Source organism: Periophthalmus magnuspinnatus, chromosome 17 (assembly GCF_009829125.3).
Source record: "Periophthalmus magnuspinnatus isolate fPerMag1 chromosome 17, fPerMag1.2.pri, whole genome shotgun sequence".
NCBI classification, from domain to species: domain Eukaryota; kingdom Metazoa; phylum Chordata; class Actinopteri; order Gobiiformes; family Gobiidae; genus Periophthalmus; species Periophthalmus magnuspinnatus.
In genome coordinates, this window is record NC_047142.1 from 6,493,128 (window position 1) to 6,506,756 (window position 13,629).

The 13,629-nt window shown below is 39.0% G+C and overlaps 2 protein-coding genes across 4 annotated transcripts in view; one reads left to right on the top strand and one right to left on the bottom strand.

Moving 5' to 3' along the window:
• The first annotated feature begins 266 nt into the window (after positions 1 to 266).
• prkab2 (protein kinase, AMP-activated, beta 2 non-catalytic subunit) lies at positions 267 to 3,476 on the top strand. Its single transcript, XM_033982451.2, has 8 exons — positions 267 to 360; positions 955 to 1,134; positions 1,207 to 1,364; positions 1,443 to 1,536; positions 1,651 to 1,765; positions 1,890 to 2,023; positions 2,124 to 2,192; positions 2,266 to 3,476. The coding sequence occupies exons 2-8, from the start codon at positions 979 to 981 to the stop codon at positions 2,341 to 2,343; spliced, it is 804 nt and encodes a 267-aa protein (XP_033838342.1). The 5' UTR covers positions 267 to 360; positions 955 to 978; the 3' UTR covers positions 2,344 to 3,476.
• Positions 3,477 to 13,629, bottom strand: part of wu:fj49a02 (myomegalin) — a 34,422-nt gene continuing 24,269 nt past the window's right edge. The window contains exons 24-48 of one of the 3 annotated variants that reach the window (XM_055228685.1): positions 12,875 to 12,990; positions 12,690 to 12,799; positions 12,250 to 12,466; positions 11,978 to 12,173; positions 11,778 to 11,894; positions 11,437 to 11,699; positions 11,153 to 11,367; positions 10,946 to 11,063; positions 10,756 to 10,873; positions 10,619 to 10,670; positions 9,535 to 9,782; positions 9,377 to 9,460; positions 9,140 to 9,280; positions 8,844 to 9,065; positions 8,627 to 8,758; positions 8,436 to 8,552; positions 8,147 to 8,330; positions 7,941 to 8,062; positions 7,656 to 7,862; positions 7,106 to 7,320; positions 6,879 to 7,022; positions 6,666 to 6,804; positions 6,547 to 6,593; positions 6,376 to 6,427; positions 3,477 to 5,728 (exon numbers count right to left, since the gene is read on the bottom strand). In XM_055228685.1, the coding sequence (XP_055084660.1) occupies positions 5,610 to 5,728; positions 6,376 to 6,427; positions 6,547 to 6,593; positions 6,666 to 6,804; positions 6,879 to 7,022; positions 7,106 to 7,320; positions 7,656 to 7,862; positions 7,941 to 8,062; positions 8,147 to 8,330; positions 8,436 to 8,552; positions 8,627 to 8,758; positions 8,844 to 9,065; positions 9,140 to 9,280; positions 9,377 to 9,460; positions 9,535 to 9,782; positions 10,619 to 10,670; positions 10,756 to 10,873; positions 10,946 to 11,063; positions 11,153 to 11,367; positions 11,437 to 11,699; positions 11,778 to 11,894; positions 11,978 to 12,173; positions 12,250 to 12,466; positions 12,690 to 12,799; positions 12,875 to 12,990 (3,695 nt within the window). In that variant the 3' untranslated portion in view covers positions 3,477 to 5,609. The remainder of the gene's footprint in view (positions 5,729 to 6,375; positions 6,428 to 6,546; positions 6,594 to 6,665; positions 6,805 to 6,878; positions 7,023 to 7,105; positions 7,321 to 7,655; positions 7,863 to 7,940; positions 8,063 to 8,146; positions 8,331 to 8,435; positions 8,553 to 8,626; positions 8,759 to 8,843; positions 9,066 to 9,139; positions 9,281 to 9,376; positions 9,461 to 9,534; positions 9,783 to 10,618; positions 10,671 to 10,755; positions 10,874 to 10,945; positions 11,064 to 11,152; positions 11,368 to 11,436; positions 11,700 to 11,777; positions 11,895 to 11,977; positions 12,174 to 12,249; positions 12,467 to 12,689; positions 12,800 to 12,874; positions 12,991 to 13,629) is intronic. The other 2 variants (XM_055228687.1, XM_055228686.1) reach the window with 2 other exon arrangements.

A 13,629-nucleotide genomic window follows, 5' to 3' on the forward strand; every position in this document is an offset into this window, starting at 1 on the left:
ATGGCATTAATTACTCACTCAATCAGATTCATACATTTGTTGACTGATGTGACTAATCAAATAAAACTGTATGTGGTGGATAAAGTTTATTTTATTGTAAGTGCTAAAAAAGTTGTTGTTTTATTTCTATTGTTGATATTATATGTTATATGAATTATTATATATTCTATATTTTATATGATGTAATGGCATTAGTTTGAGACCATACTTCTGTATAGTGCACGTTATGCAATAAAGCGCTGCCACTCAGTTTGTCCTTCTGGCTTGCCGTACTGTGGACACTGAGCTCAACTGTTGTTGGCGTGAAAGAGGTTGACCTTTGGCTATAAACAAATAACACTAAACAAACAGCTGGATTTGGTAAGATTTGGCGCAGGATATGCGTCTATGTTCTATTCGTTAACAGTAAATGTCCATTAGCTGTAAGTTCTAACCGTAAACAGTCGTAGCACAAGCTAACTCCTCAACGTTATTACAAGCTAAAAATACTCCTCTGTCAAAAGAGCCTTTGGTGAGAGCTGCTGAAGGACCAGGTGGTGAGCTGTGCTGTAGTAGTCCCTGAAATGTTTGAATTTTAAATGAACTAAGTGGGAGTTGTATTCAAGACTGTTTCAGGAAAATGATAATATACCATAGAGCTCATTTTCATTCATGATCATTACTGTAGCTTCTTGTGGTTGAAATCTTTTTAGGTTATCTAAAAGTTATTAAAAAGGTTATCTAAAAGTTTCCAAAGAAATTGTCTTAAAGTGTAATGTGATGTTAAATAAATCCTTTTTCTTTTCTATCATATCTTATGCATTGTGTATGAACATAAAATAATCTGTCAGAATAGTACCTGTGTAAAAATTCATAACTAATGTTACAGTTATTCAAATTAATATAATGTTATGGTTCTGATTCGATATTTTCTTAAATTTTTAACCATAGTCTGTGCATGTCTTTTCTGTTCAGCTGTTCTATAAATAGAGTGGCACTATGGGCAACACAAGTGACAGAGTGACTGGAGATCGCCACGGAGCCAAGGCCCAGCATGCAGACAGCACTGGCCACAAAGACCAAGAGCCCAGCAACAAGATGGTGGACAGTACTGATGACCCCAACATCTTTAACACCCATGGTCCTGAAACCAAAGTAAAAAGAAGTCTAAAAGCAAAAGAATGCTTCTACAAGGGCAACTGATTTAAGTCTGTATTTTATCATTAGGCTCTAGAAGAGAAGGAGTTTGCTCCAGATCTGGATGACCTGGTAAAGACGGGGCCACAGGCTCGGCCCACTGTCATCCGCTGGGCTGGGGGAGGGAAAGAGGTTTACATAGCTGGTTCGTTCAACAACTGGAGCACAAAGATACCTCTGAATAAAAGGTGAATTTTTTAATACTTTTTTTTTTTTTTTTTAGCTTCTCCTGAACTGAAACATTGACACTGTATCTGTTTTTGAAGCCATAATGACTTTGTAGCAATCCTTGACTTACCTGAAGGAGAGCACCAGTATAAATTCTTTGTTGATGGCCAGTGGGTCCATGATCCATCAGAGGTATTATTTTTTATATTTTCTAGAAATATTTTGTAGAAATCACATCCCACAAGGCCTTGTGACAAATATACAGATACTCAACTTCTGTTGTTATTTGCTCTTTTTTTCTTGTAGCCTGTTGTGACCAGCCAAATGGGAACTATAAACAATCTTATTCAGGTCAAAAAGTCTGACTTTGAAGTGTTTGATGCTCTGCAGGTGGACTCTCTGGAGTGCTCTGACACTTCAGGTCAATTCTTCATGCCATTTGTATATATAAATATTATAATGATTTATAGTCTTATCTAAAATATCTATAAAAATAGTAAACACGGCAGAACTATGACAATTATCTTTTTTTTTTTTTTTTTTAGATTTATCTAGCTCTCCTCCTGGACCCTATGGGCAGGACCAGTACATATTTAGACCGGAGGAACATTTTAAAGCACCACCTATACTCCCGCCACATCTCCTCCAAGTTATATTAAACAAGGATACCAATGTGTCTGTATGTTTCTTTTCTGCATTCTTCATTGTTTTGAATTATTCTCATTGTAACCCTAAATTGAAAGATGTTTTCTTGTAATAACTGTTCCTTTTCTTGACAGTGTGACCCTGCTTTGTTGCCTGAACCCAATCACGTCATGTTAAACCATCTATATGCTTTGTCGATAAAGGTAATGTCTGACAAAATGGCACAAACTGACCCCTTTTTTCACGGTTGAAATATATTATTGTCTGTCCTTGTAGGATGGAGTGATGGTGCTCAGTGCCACTCACCGATACAAGAAGAAATATGTCACCTCTTTGCTTTACAAACCAATTTAACACCATCACCTCAAACACCATTTCTCTGACCTGTTTATTGTAGTTTTCTCATTTAACCAATCCTGCAAAGAAAAAACATGTTTACAATGGTAGAAAGTGGCAATGGCATTTTAAAAAGATTGCTCATGCCATCAAAAAGGGCTCAGAAACTGGTAGCAGGGTGTTGCAAAAATTTAAAGGAGGGAAAACCATAATGTGTCTTTTTTTAACGGGTCATGCTACATACAGTAGACAGACTGGACACTCTTACAAAACACTGTACACTTGGTTTGTTACTGGGTCCGGAAATTACTTGCACGTGTTTTTTTTTGCCCTTCAAAAATATATTTGTGTTGTTGTGAAGTGCTTTTTCTGCAGGCATTGATAACTGCCAAACAAATTGGTTTTAACTTGGTGCCTGCTGAGACAAATCATCAAATTCTTTGAAATATTTATAGTAAACATTCAGCATCAAGTGGTCATTTTTACTTGGAAAGCAGGTAGTGTCTCATGCTTTTCCTCTGGAGCACTTGATCATTCATGTAGCAAGAGTCTGATGCATATGTTTTGACCTCAATAGTTGAAAACTAAAGCATAGATGGACTTTTGATTGGGTGTGTTTTTATTTATTCTTCAGTATTAGAGTGTATTGTTTTATAACGTGGTCAAGTGTCTAATATGCTTGGTTTTTTGCACTTGCTGATTCACATGTGAATGTGGTGTGTTTAATGTTTTGTGTGTCATGGTCAATAGCCTTTGAAGAGATTTGTAAAGATAGACTTAAACGTGGATTTTTTTCACGTTACATTTATTGTGCTCACTCCTGCTGTATTTATATCCAAAGCAACTTTTTCTTATGTTTTGTTTTTGAAGTATTTTAAAGGTATTACATTATTGTCCAGTCAATAGTGCGCATACATTTCATCTTTTTTTAAGAGTTTAGATATAACTTAGCTGAGTGGACATGTGCCATAACCTAATTTTACAAGTGGTATGAATGTTTGAAAAGCTTTGCTAAACCTGTACGAAATGCCGAACAAGGTTTTACTTGTTTGCAAGTTAAGTGGACATATTGTTTTCTTCAGTAGTTTTTGTTCATTTTCTGCTGCAATAATATAAATTCTTTACAAATAAAACAAAGTATAGATTTAAAAGTTTTATATATTTCTTTATTTCAACAACATTGTTGTTATCACAACACACGTTCATTGGAAGCAAGAGATAAATCCTGCCTCATATTCGAGTTTATAATGCAAAAACTCAAAGTCAGTCTCTATCACATAGAAGCTGTATATACAAACGCAACTCATAACCAATAATACATATACTGCAGTACAAATCCCTAATAAATATCAAAAGGGTTTGTTTACGCTCTAACAAAGTGCTCAATTCCTCATATTTGTTTGTTTACTTTGTTTTAACAATATTTTGGTATTTAGAAAATCCAACACTGTCTTTGAAATACTTGGCAACAGACAAGAATTTGAGCGCAAACAAAACCTGACTTGGCAGCTCTCAGAATTACAAGCACTATTTCAAGGCAATTTCACCTCAAAGTGAAGCAGCTCCTGCTAAAAGCTCAAAGGCAAGCAAAGCAACATCAATCAGAGCTTTCATAGGGTGGATAATATACTGTGTAGTGTAACATGAAGATATTTTATCACACGCCCTATTACACTTAAACAAAAGTGTACCACACACTGCCTATAAATCACACAGATGTAGCAAAGTCATAAAACTATGCTCAATTTCAAATTAAGCTATTGCACAGCTACCCATGATAACAAATTTGCAAAAAGGCAAATGTAGTCTCAATGTAAAACACTCCATTCACACACACATATTTATTTACAGCATAAATGGCAGGAGAAAAAACTAAAACAGGTTTCACTTAAATACATGAGGACAGTGACCCCACCAGTAGTCTGCCAAAGTTTGTGTCTTCTGAGAACCCATCTACATTGCCACTTCCACAGGAATGCTTAAAGTCTGAACCAAGAGAAATAACACAATAAAAAGTTATTTGGCAAAACAAAAGTTTACCACAAATCTTTACCCCAAAGCATCGGGTCCCAAATGTCTCTTCACAACATTGGTCCAAAAAGGAGCCTTTAACGACTCATGTCTAACAGTTACCGTCTCTGGTCATCCATAGGCTTTCACATGGATACGACAAGTCAGAAAGAAGTTCAAAGCTCAAACTTTGGCAACTACTGGCAAGCCCCTGTGCCATGATTTTCAAAAACAAAATGCACTCAAAAAAGTATTGTATGGTCTAACAGTAATGGACTAATCTAATAATAAATCTAGAGTTAATCAAAGGCAAATTCTAGTCAGTTAAACAATTAAACAATGGTGGTGCAGCATAATTATTAATTCAAACATAATTACTGCACATGCCAATATGAATACTCCTTTTGTGGATCCAGTGGAATATGTTAAGCAAACATTTGAAGTTAAATCTACATGTTTTTAATATGATTTTTGTTATGTGCAAGACAAGCTAATACAGAGACCCACTTGGATTATTAGCTACTCCTAACATCTGACTTTTGGTTCAAATTTTTCACATTTCTCCTCATATACTTACATTTTCTCAAGTATATAACCAATAAGCAGTGATCATGGACATACATTCCTCCACTGTGTAGTAATACATTGTGATGTCATTGCATTGAATTTGCAAAAAAATGTCCTCATAAAAAGCCTCTTGCTTTTCTGTGATGGCCAGTTTTGAGAGTTTCTTGTCTTTGAGTGATAATTAACACACACTATTGTTTTTGTTGTTGTGGTGTGAGGATTCCTTTCTCAAGCCACTGGTAAACATGCACAAACATATATTCCCTTCAGGTTGGCTGGCTCATTCTCACATAGATGCTCCTAGAGACAAATCTGAGTTTGGATGAGAAAACATAGAAATGCATATTTTATCCATAGACCCAGACACACTTTCGAAGCAACTTTATCCAGCTCCTTGCAAAGGATGCACGTCTCTGAAACCATCGAGACACATGTCAAACACTTTCTTTTGTCACACTCATGGCAAGGCAAACTGCTCACTGAATCACTCAAAGACATCATGGCTGACTCAGCAAGGTAAGGCTTGCAGACTTTACTGAGGGAGTATTGTCTGTAAGGGACAAAGGGAGGGTAGAAGCTCTTTTGAGGCTGAAATTATTTTACTGTTTTTTTTTGTGAAGTAATGGCTGGTGATGGAGCTTAAAACCAGGGAGGAAGTCATGGCTGTTTTTTTGCTTAGAGGTGATAGCGTTGAGGCTGGTTTAAGTCTAAAGCAGGCATTGGCTGGTACGCTTCCTTGTTGCAAAGCGCTGATTGGCTGCACCACAGGAGGTCATGACACTGCAATCAGAAGACCATTCTCTAGCAGACTCTCCTGGCTCTTCAGCTGAAAAATATCAAATATCAAAATATTAAAGAACAATTGGAGGTAAATTATTGTAGCACATGGTTAACAGCAAAATGATCAAGTAAGGTTTTGTAAGGTATTAGTGTTGGAAGATGCAGAACTGACGATGACAAAAACAAAAGAAAAGTTGGAATTTGGACTCAAGCAAACATACCATTTTGTATTGTGAATGAACATAATACAATCTGTCCTGATCTCATTCAACTTTGACACCTTGGGAAAAGAACATAGTGTATATAGAATATGGAAACAATGAATGGATCAGTTATGAATAGGCAGAGCTTTAAAACACTATCCAATTTCAATAGGAGGCATTTATTGTCTCTAGATGGCCATTTTATTGTCTTTAGCTATCTCCCAAGCTAAAAAAAACACAACAACATATTCATCCACACAGCTTATAAATGTTATTATTATTGTTGTTGATTGATAGTAGACTTTCTAACAGTTCCTGGAAACAAAACAAATATGATGGCATGGTAAAGCAGTGAATCTAGCATGGTTAGAAAAAGCAGGTTTATAATAAGTGAAAGGACAACACAGATTGCCCTCCGCTTTATGAATGAGAATCAGCAGCCGTTGGAACAATTACCACACTCACAAGACACGAGATGCAAAACAGTTACCAGTGTAAGGAGAGGAGGAGGAGCTAAGAGAGGACAGTTTCAACTCGTTCTTCTGGGTGTTTAAGAAAGACAATTTATGGTGAGAAAGGACAGACATGGGTTCACAGAGCTACAGTCGAAAACATTCAACTACACAACCATGAAAACAATATCAAATCTGTTATTATTTACCTCCAAATTTGTCCTGGCTTTCTTTAGCACATCTCGAGTTCTTGACACTAAAAGAAATAATGTTGCGTCATTTTATAAAGATTTTAATCTATATTCTGCTTGAGGACGAGTGAACTTACACTGACTGACGATGAAGTGCTCCATACTTTCCTTTGTACGGCTGGTGCTTCTCAGTCTTTGAATTGTCCCTTTGAGCACCTCTTCTTGCTCCGACACGCGCAGTTTGAGCGACAGAATCTCCTCCTGAAGGCACTGCTCCTGAATCAACGCAGCAAAAAAAGTTAACTCCATATTTCTAACAGACAATTAACACATCATCGCATTTCACTTACCTTCTTAAGGCTCTGTATTGAGGCATCAGTGCTGGGCAGAGCTGCTCTCCAAAACATCTTCAGCAGAGACATGGCCTCCTCAAAGATTTGCCTCAGTGTTTTGGTGTTGGCAATTAACATTTTAATGCAACTATCGTCCAGGACCTGCAGAGGATATGGTTTAACATTTTTCATAATAGATATCATTTATTTTTTTAAATAATGTTGAAAATAGTATTGTTTCCTACATTTTTACAGCCCTGCGTATAGTTTTCTTTCAGTGATGAACCCTGGCATGATTGTAGTGTAGCATCTATCTGCTGGACAAGACTGCAGCCCTCCAGAATCTGCTGCTGCAGGGCACTAAAGTCATCCACATGCCCAATGACATGACGACCGTTACGGTTTGCAAAGGATCCATCAGGGGCCTCTCCCTCCAACTCAGCATGAGGGTCAAATGTGTCTATTGGTCAGAGAATTACAGGTAATGGTTAATTATAGCATTATAGCAATTCTAGCAATTATTTATGGTATTTTAGTTAATTTAACAATGTATGAGTCAAGCTACATGCAGTGCAATTAAGAATCACACCATTCGCAGTGCTATGGCAATCTTCCAGATCTGAGTAGGGCGGACCGGGGGAGCCACAGTTAAACAGACCAATGTCCCTGACAGGTGGAGACGGAGCGGGGTCTGTAGAGCACACACACGCACACTCAGAGTAGCACACTGCATTCTGAAGTACCACAAAGTTAGTCTTATACTATTTGCAGTGGTGAGGACGTATCGTGTCTCACCATGCAGAAGCTGGCGTTTGTAGAAGCTTTCTCTCTGTGGGCTGGCAGTGAGGGCACACAAGGTCCTGGGTGAGCCCAGTTTCTGCTCCAGCTGTTTGAGGGTGCTGTTCTCCTGGATGCTGTTCTGCAGTTGGGCACGGAGACTCCTCACTTCCCCTAGGAGCTCCGCAAGCTCCACTGGCAGGATGGGAAGCTCAGACAAGAAACCTGTATACAGAAAGTATAATTTTAATTTCCACCAGAGGGTGCCATTTATGTTATGTATTTGACAGAAACAAAAATGACCTTTGCTTGTCCTTGTTCTAGCACACACTTGGTCATACACCTGCAGTTCACCCTGCAGGGAGTGGATGAGGTCCCTGCTTTCACACAGCTGCTGCTGCAGAAGAGACACGTCATGCTGAAGCCTGAAAATAGTGAACAAAGTCAAAGCGGGCCAATTTAAGGTAAAAAGCATTTAAAATTCTGTTGTGTAGTTCATACAAACTAACCTGTTGCTTTGCTCTTGGGTCATCTGTCGCTCCTGCCTTAATACATTGAGCTGTTGTCCCTGTTCTTGACTATGTATCTGTAGACGCCTCAGCTCCTCTTTCCACTGCTCTGCCTCCAATTCTGCTTGTTTAAGGCGAGCACGTGCTGTGAATACTGCATCCCGCAACTGTCCCACCTCTTCACCTGAGAACATACCCAGTAAAAGATGTCAAATCTATCCTCTAACTAAATTACAGTGTCCTCAACACACTTCATGTGGAGACCTTCCCTTGGTTTTAGTTGAATTACCTGTGCTTGTCTGGAGACGTGACTGTAGGCCCTGATTCTCCTCTTTAAGGACTCTAATCTCATTGGACAGTTGCGTAACTGTATCAAGCCCTTGAATGTAGATGTTTGTAGGTGCTCCTTAAAAACAGTAATATTTACGTTATTTACTAACGACCATACTTTATGGTTCTTGATAAATATATCAACAATACCTCCTTCACGCCCGGTGCTTGCCAGCCTCTCCTCCAGTTGCTGACGCAGTCTCTCATTTGTTCGAATGGATTCTTCTAAACGCTGACGTAGACACTTCACTTCCTGTAAGTGCTCCTCTATCAAGTGCATCCCTGAAAAAATGTATGTATTAAAGGCCATTGTATATAATTGGTCAGAATTAATAAGCATCTCACTACAATAAAGAACACCTGTTACCTGCTAGACTGTTACCAGGATGTTCTGTTAATCCAGAGTAGCTTAGAGTTGGTGGAGCCTTACTCTCCATGTCCCATAAAGGCCCTGCTGTTACTAAACCAGAGTCTGACTTCAGTGAATAGTCTTCCGGGATTCCTAATTGGTATTGTTGAAAGGCATGATGGGATAGCTGGCTGTGGTTGAGAATGTTTAGTTGGTTGTGGTCTCCTGATGAAAATGAACCTGTACAGACACATACAAAAGTAAAATCAAACAGGTTATATAAAACTCTATTAACACCACTCCTTGTCCCTTACCCCTGTTCTTCTCATATAGTATGTCCAGCTCAGGCCGAACAGCATTAGCAGACAAAGCTCTGGGTTGAGGGGCAGGGGAGAGCTCCTTACCCCAAACATCAATGCCATAGGGAAAAGGAAAGGAGGGCTGGGGCAATGGGGCTGGAGGAGAATGATAATGATGGTGAGAGGCAGACAATACAAAAGTGAATGCTTTTGCTACTGCTGTCACGCCTTAACCACGTATACGGACCATACCTCCAGCAAAAGGAGCAGAGCTAAGCATGTTGGGACAGCTGCTGGAAGACTTGAGTGGGCGATGTGAATAAGGGGATAGGAAGACTACAAGAGGGGAATGGTTTGTGAAGTAAACAAAAGAAAAATGTCAGAGAAAAACATGTAAACGTCATCCGTACCTCTCTGTTCTGATCCAAATCGTCCTGGCTGCAGGCTGTGCTCCCCTGGATACTCTGGCCTATCTGCCTCTGAGCACAAGTCCAAGTCTTCAGTGCCTTGGAACTCGTCCGACACCAAAGATGTCCGGTCTGATTGGTCGGTGGTTTCAGAAAGGGCATGACAACTAGAAGGAGTTTCTGCACGGTGCTGGAGCTTGGAGTGGAGTGACTCAATGATTTTATCTTTCTGCTGAAGCTCCTTACTTAGTCTATATGGGAAAAGATAAAATTGTTTTAGTATAAAACAAATAATTACTTAGTACTAAAGCTACACATATGTACACAACACAAGACACATATAAAGACAGTAAAAAGAGTTATTGAAACCAATTCTGATGTGGTCACAGTGCATCTTACTGTTTCAGTTTCTGAAGCATTAATTCCCGGTCTTTCTCCAACATAAATTTTAACAGAGCTGCTTGTCTCATTTGGCTTCGACTTGAATTCATTGAAAAAGACCATAAAGAATCTCTGTAGATTGGGCTGCTCTTTGAAATCATCATTTTCCACAAAGGAGCCATGTACTGTTTAATCCAAAGCAAAAATTCCACAAAAATGAATGAATATCTACAAAAATTTGAATACTATTGTCTTGTAAACAGGCTGACAGAGGCTGCTCCTACACTCACTCGCTGAGCCTCTTAAGCCAAACTGGTGCGCACCTGCAGTAGTGCGTTCACCTCAAGAGTCTTAACAGTAAAGGATTCAAGCTGTGGCCTGGAAATGGATTATTGGCAATCCCTCTGTCCCCTGGGCACTGCAGGAAGCCATGTGGAAGGCTACAAACGTGTAGCAGTATGTCACATGACAAGTAAGCACTTGCCCAATGTAAGGACTGACTCAAAAAAACAATATGCTCAAATAACATATTCCAGTGTTTTATAGGTTGTATATAAGTAATGTATATACTTGGTCTGATTATTGTAAAGAATACAGAGTCAAGGTACACTTTCCTAAATGACTCCACTGTAATTTACAATAGCCTGTTGCAAAATCATAGCTTTATATGTGATAACAAGATATCCTAAAAATGTATAGAACTCACCTTAAGGCAAGAAGTGTAGCTGTCTTATCATCACAGCTCTCAGTGCAGTCTCCTAAAAGCACAATGAAGAATCAATGTACAACAGTCATTCTTGTATAGAATTAATTGCAGTGTAATTTCACAAGGCTCTTTCTTACTTCCGCTAATCTTTGAAACAACTCTTTGAGCCAGAGCAGTGCTTTGGGCCAGCTGCTCTCTGAAACTTTGGCCCATATAGTAATCAATGTCATTGGAACGAAGTAGCTCTTCAAAAGTCTGTTAATAAAGGAAAAATTCAAATTAGGAGGTTGTAATTTCCTTACATTTCACAAATGAGCATATAGGGACCTTTGTGGTGTCTCCCAGGTGTTGGCTGAGTATATGGCAGACTCCTTGGCCTTCCCTAATCCTCTGCCTCAGATGGGACAGTTCACGTGCTTGTGCCTGAATCAAAGAATTGTACTTCCTGCAAAAACACAGGCATTGATTTAAGAAATCACTGATATGCACTATGCCATATATATTTTATGACATCATTTTTTGTATTGCATTTACCCAGGCCATGTGGCACATTTTGTCTCTTCTGATTGTTCCTTGCTGTCCTTCCTGGAGTTTCTCAGTTGGGTTTCCAAAGATGCTACTCTTTCCATGAGTTCTTGAAGTGCTTTGTTGCGGCTGGACCCTGAGAGCGTTCCTTGAGGATCGGACATCCACCCTTCATCCTCTTCCACACCACTTGGTGCAGGGGATTTAGCCAACGCCCAGTTTACCTAAAAGACATATGATCAGTGGTAATTAAAGGTACATTCTGTGCTAAAAGCAGAAAAAATGACAAATACCTTTCGTGGGGTTCTCTCAAGGCTGGAGGCATAATCACTGGTGGCTGACAAAGAGCGTACTCTCATTTGTAGTCCACGAATCACTTTGTGACAATGTGTGAGCTGAGAACGCAGATCTTGGACCAGATGTTGAAGGGAGCTGGGATCTCCTCTTGTTTTAAAGGGCTCTGGGTCACCAGTGTTACCAGCATACCAGCCTCTGCCTTCACCCTCATAATCTTGATGCTGTGACAGTGCAGTGCACATCTCTAGGTCATCAAACTCTGAAGGGAAAGGATAAAGATGACAAAATTAATATCAGGATATAAAATTGGTATAATTGTATATTATTTGTATTGTACCTGGACTACTAGCATCCTCTCGCTCTGCTTCGTTTTCACTACGACCACAGGTCTCATATCCCAGGTCTTGCAGATCCACTTGCACGTGCTTACTGGCCTGTTTGATGGATGTCTCTGCTATAGAAACATCACAGTTAGTGCATGTATGTGTAGGTATGATGAGTGGATGTGCAGGCATCTTGTGGTTGATGAAGACTCACTCAGCAGATCTCTGTAGTCTTTCATCTGTTCAGCCTGAGCATGGACTGTGGCCTCAGACACCATCAGTCTCTCCTGCAGTTCTCTGTTCTCCTGACAGCTCAGAGCCAGATCAGAGCGCAGACGGGATGCCTGTTCCCTCAGACCCTCCTCTATGTCCTGCCAGCACTCTGGGGTCTTACTGGGAGGTCCCACCCCCTAAGACAGTTCATTGGAATATGATGTTTCAGAATTATAAATATTTAAGTAACTAAAATAATGTGTTGCAACTTACAACAACATTGCCCTTATAGGAAGATAGAATAGGTCTCTTTTGATGCTGATCACTGGCAAAAGGAGATTCCTCCTCTTCATCACTCTCCTTGTCCTCTTCCCCCTCTGTCTCCAGCTCATCTTCAGTTTCCTGGTCACTCAAACACTGCTCTACATTAGTCTGGTTATGGCTTTCTTTAAGAGCTAAATTTTCCTGCTGCAGCTTCCTTAAAGTGCTCCTGAAAAAAAAAGTTGCATGTTAAAAACTGTGAAAAGAGTTTAAGTAAATTAGTATTAGTCAAGAAACCAATTCAGACGTTCTCCAAAAAAAAAAAAAAAAAACTTTCTAGATTTTTTATTTAAAATGAATACATTCAGAATATATAGCTAATAGCTTTATTGTATATTTATATTAACAAAGATGCATAAGGCAAACTTAATACAGTGTGATGGGACAAATACCTCATATGGGCAAATGAAGTAAACCCATCTCTCTCCAGCTGTAACTGGATTTCTTCAAGTTCAGCTTCAAGTGTTGTCCTTTCTTCTTCAAGCTGTTGTATCTCAGAAGCCTAAAAAGACAAACTAATTGTAGGAATCTGAAGCTGAAAATCAGTGTAATATAATAGTTTGAATCATTAAATTACCTGGATGGATGTAAAACTGTGCACTGTTACTTTACAGTCCTCCTCTTCTATGCTGTCAGAAAACTCCTCACTGCTGCAGTCATCATCAAAGTCTTTCTCTACGACTGAGATGAGCTCTAAAAATAACCAAACAAAAATAACCAATCATTATTTTTCAGTTATTAGTTGTTCTATCATAGACAGTTGAATGTGTGAGCTGTGCCTCGGCTGTAACATTTTTCCGTCTCTCCCAGACTCACAGTGAAGTCATGGGACAGAAGGGAAATGTTATGTCATACACTTAACAGAAGCCAAATACATTTAAACCAAAGAAAACTTTTTTTATATATAGTATTTAGGCTCACTTTGAACAGGAGACAATGTACTCTTCAGACAGTGTTCTACAGTTACTGTGAATCGAGTTAAGTAACTGAATGTAGGAGAAAACTGCAGCTGAGAACAAACTGAGGAGTAGGAATTTCAAAGGCAAACAGTTACATAACAGCCCTAGATAATGTTATCTGCCATAGTATCTCTGGGTAAGTCGAAGCAGTTATCTTTTGATTTATTTATTTTTGTGAAAGATGGAATAGATAGAATAGTTTGACTGTTGGGCAATAATGTATTCATCCTATAAAGATAAGCTATGAGTGGATCTGTAACAGAATATAATGAGCACAGTCTTTTTTGTGCTGTGCTGTATTTATGTAAGAGGGTAGTCAAGGGCTTTCATTTGGTGCTTCTTGTGTTGGACAGAAAAATAGCCATGCAAACAT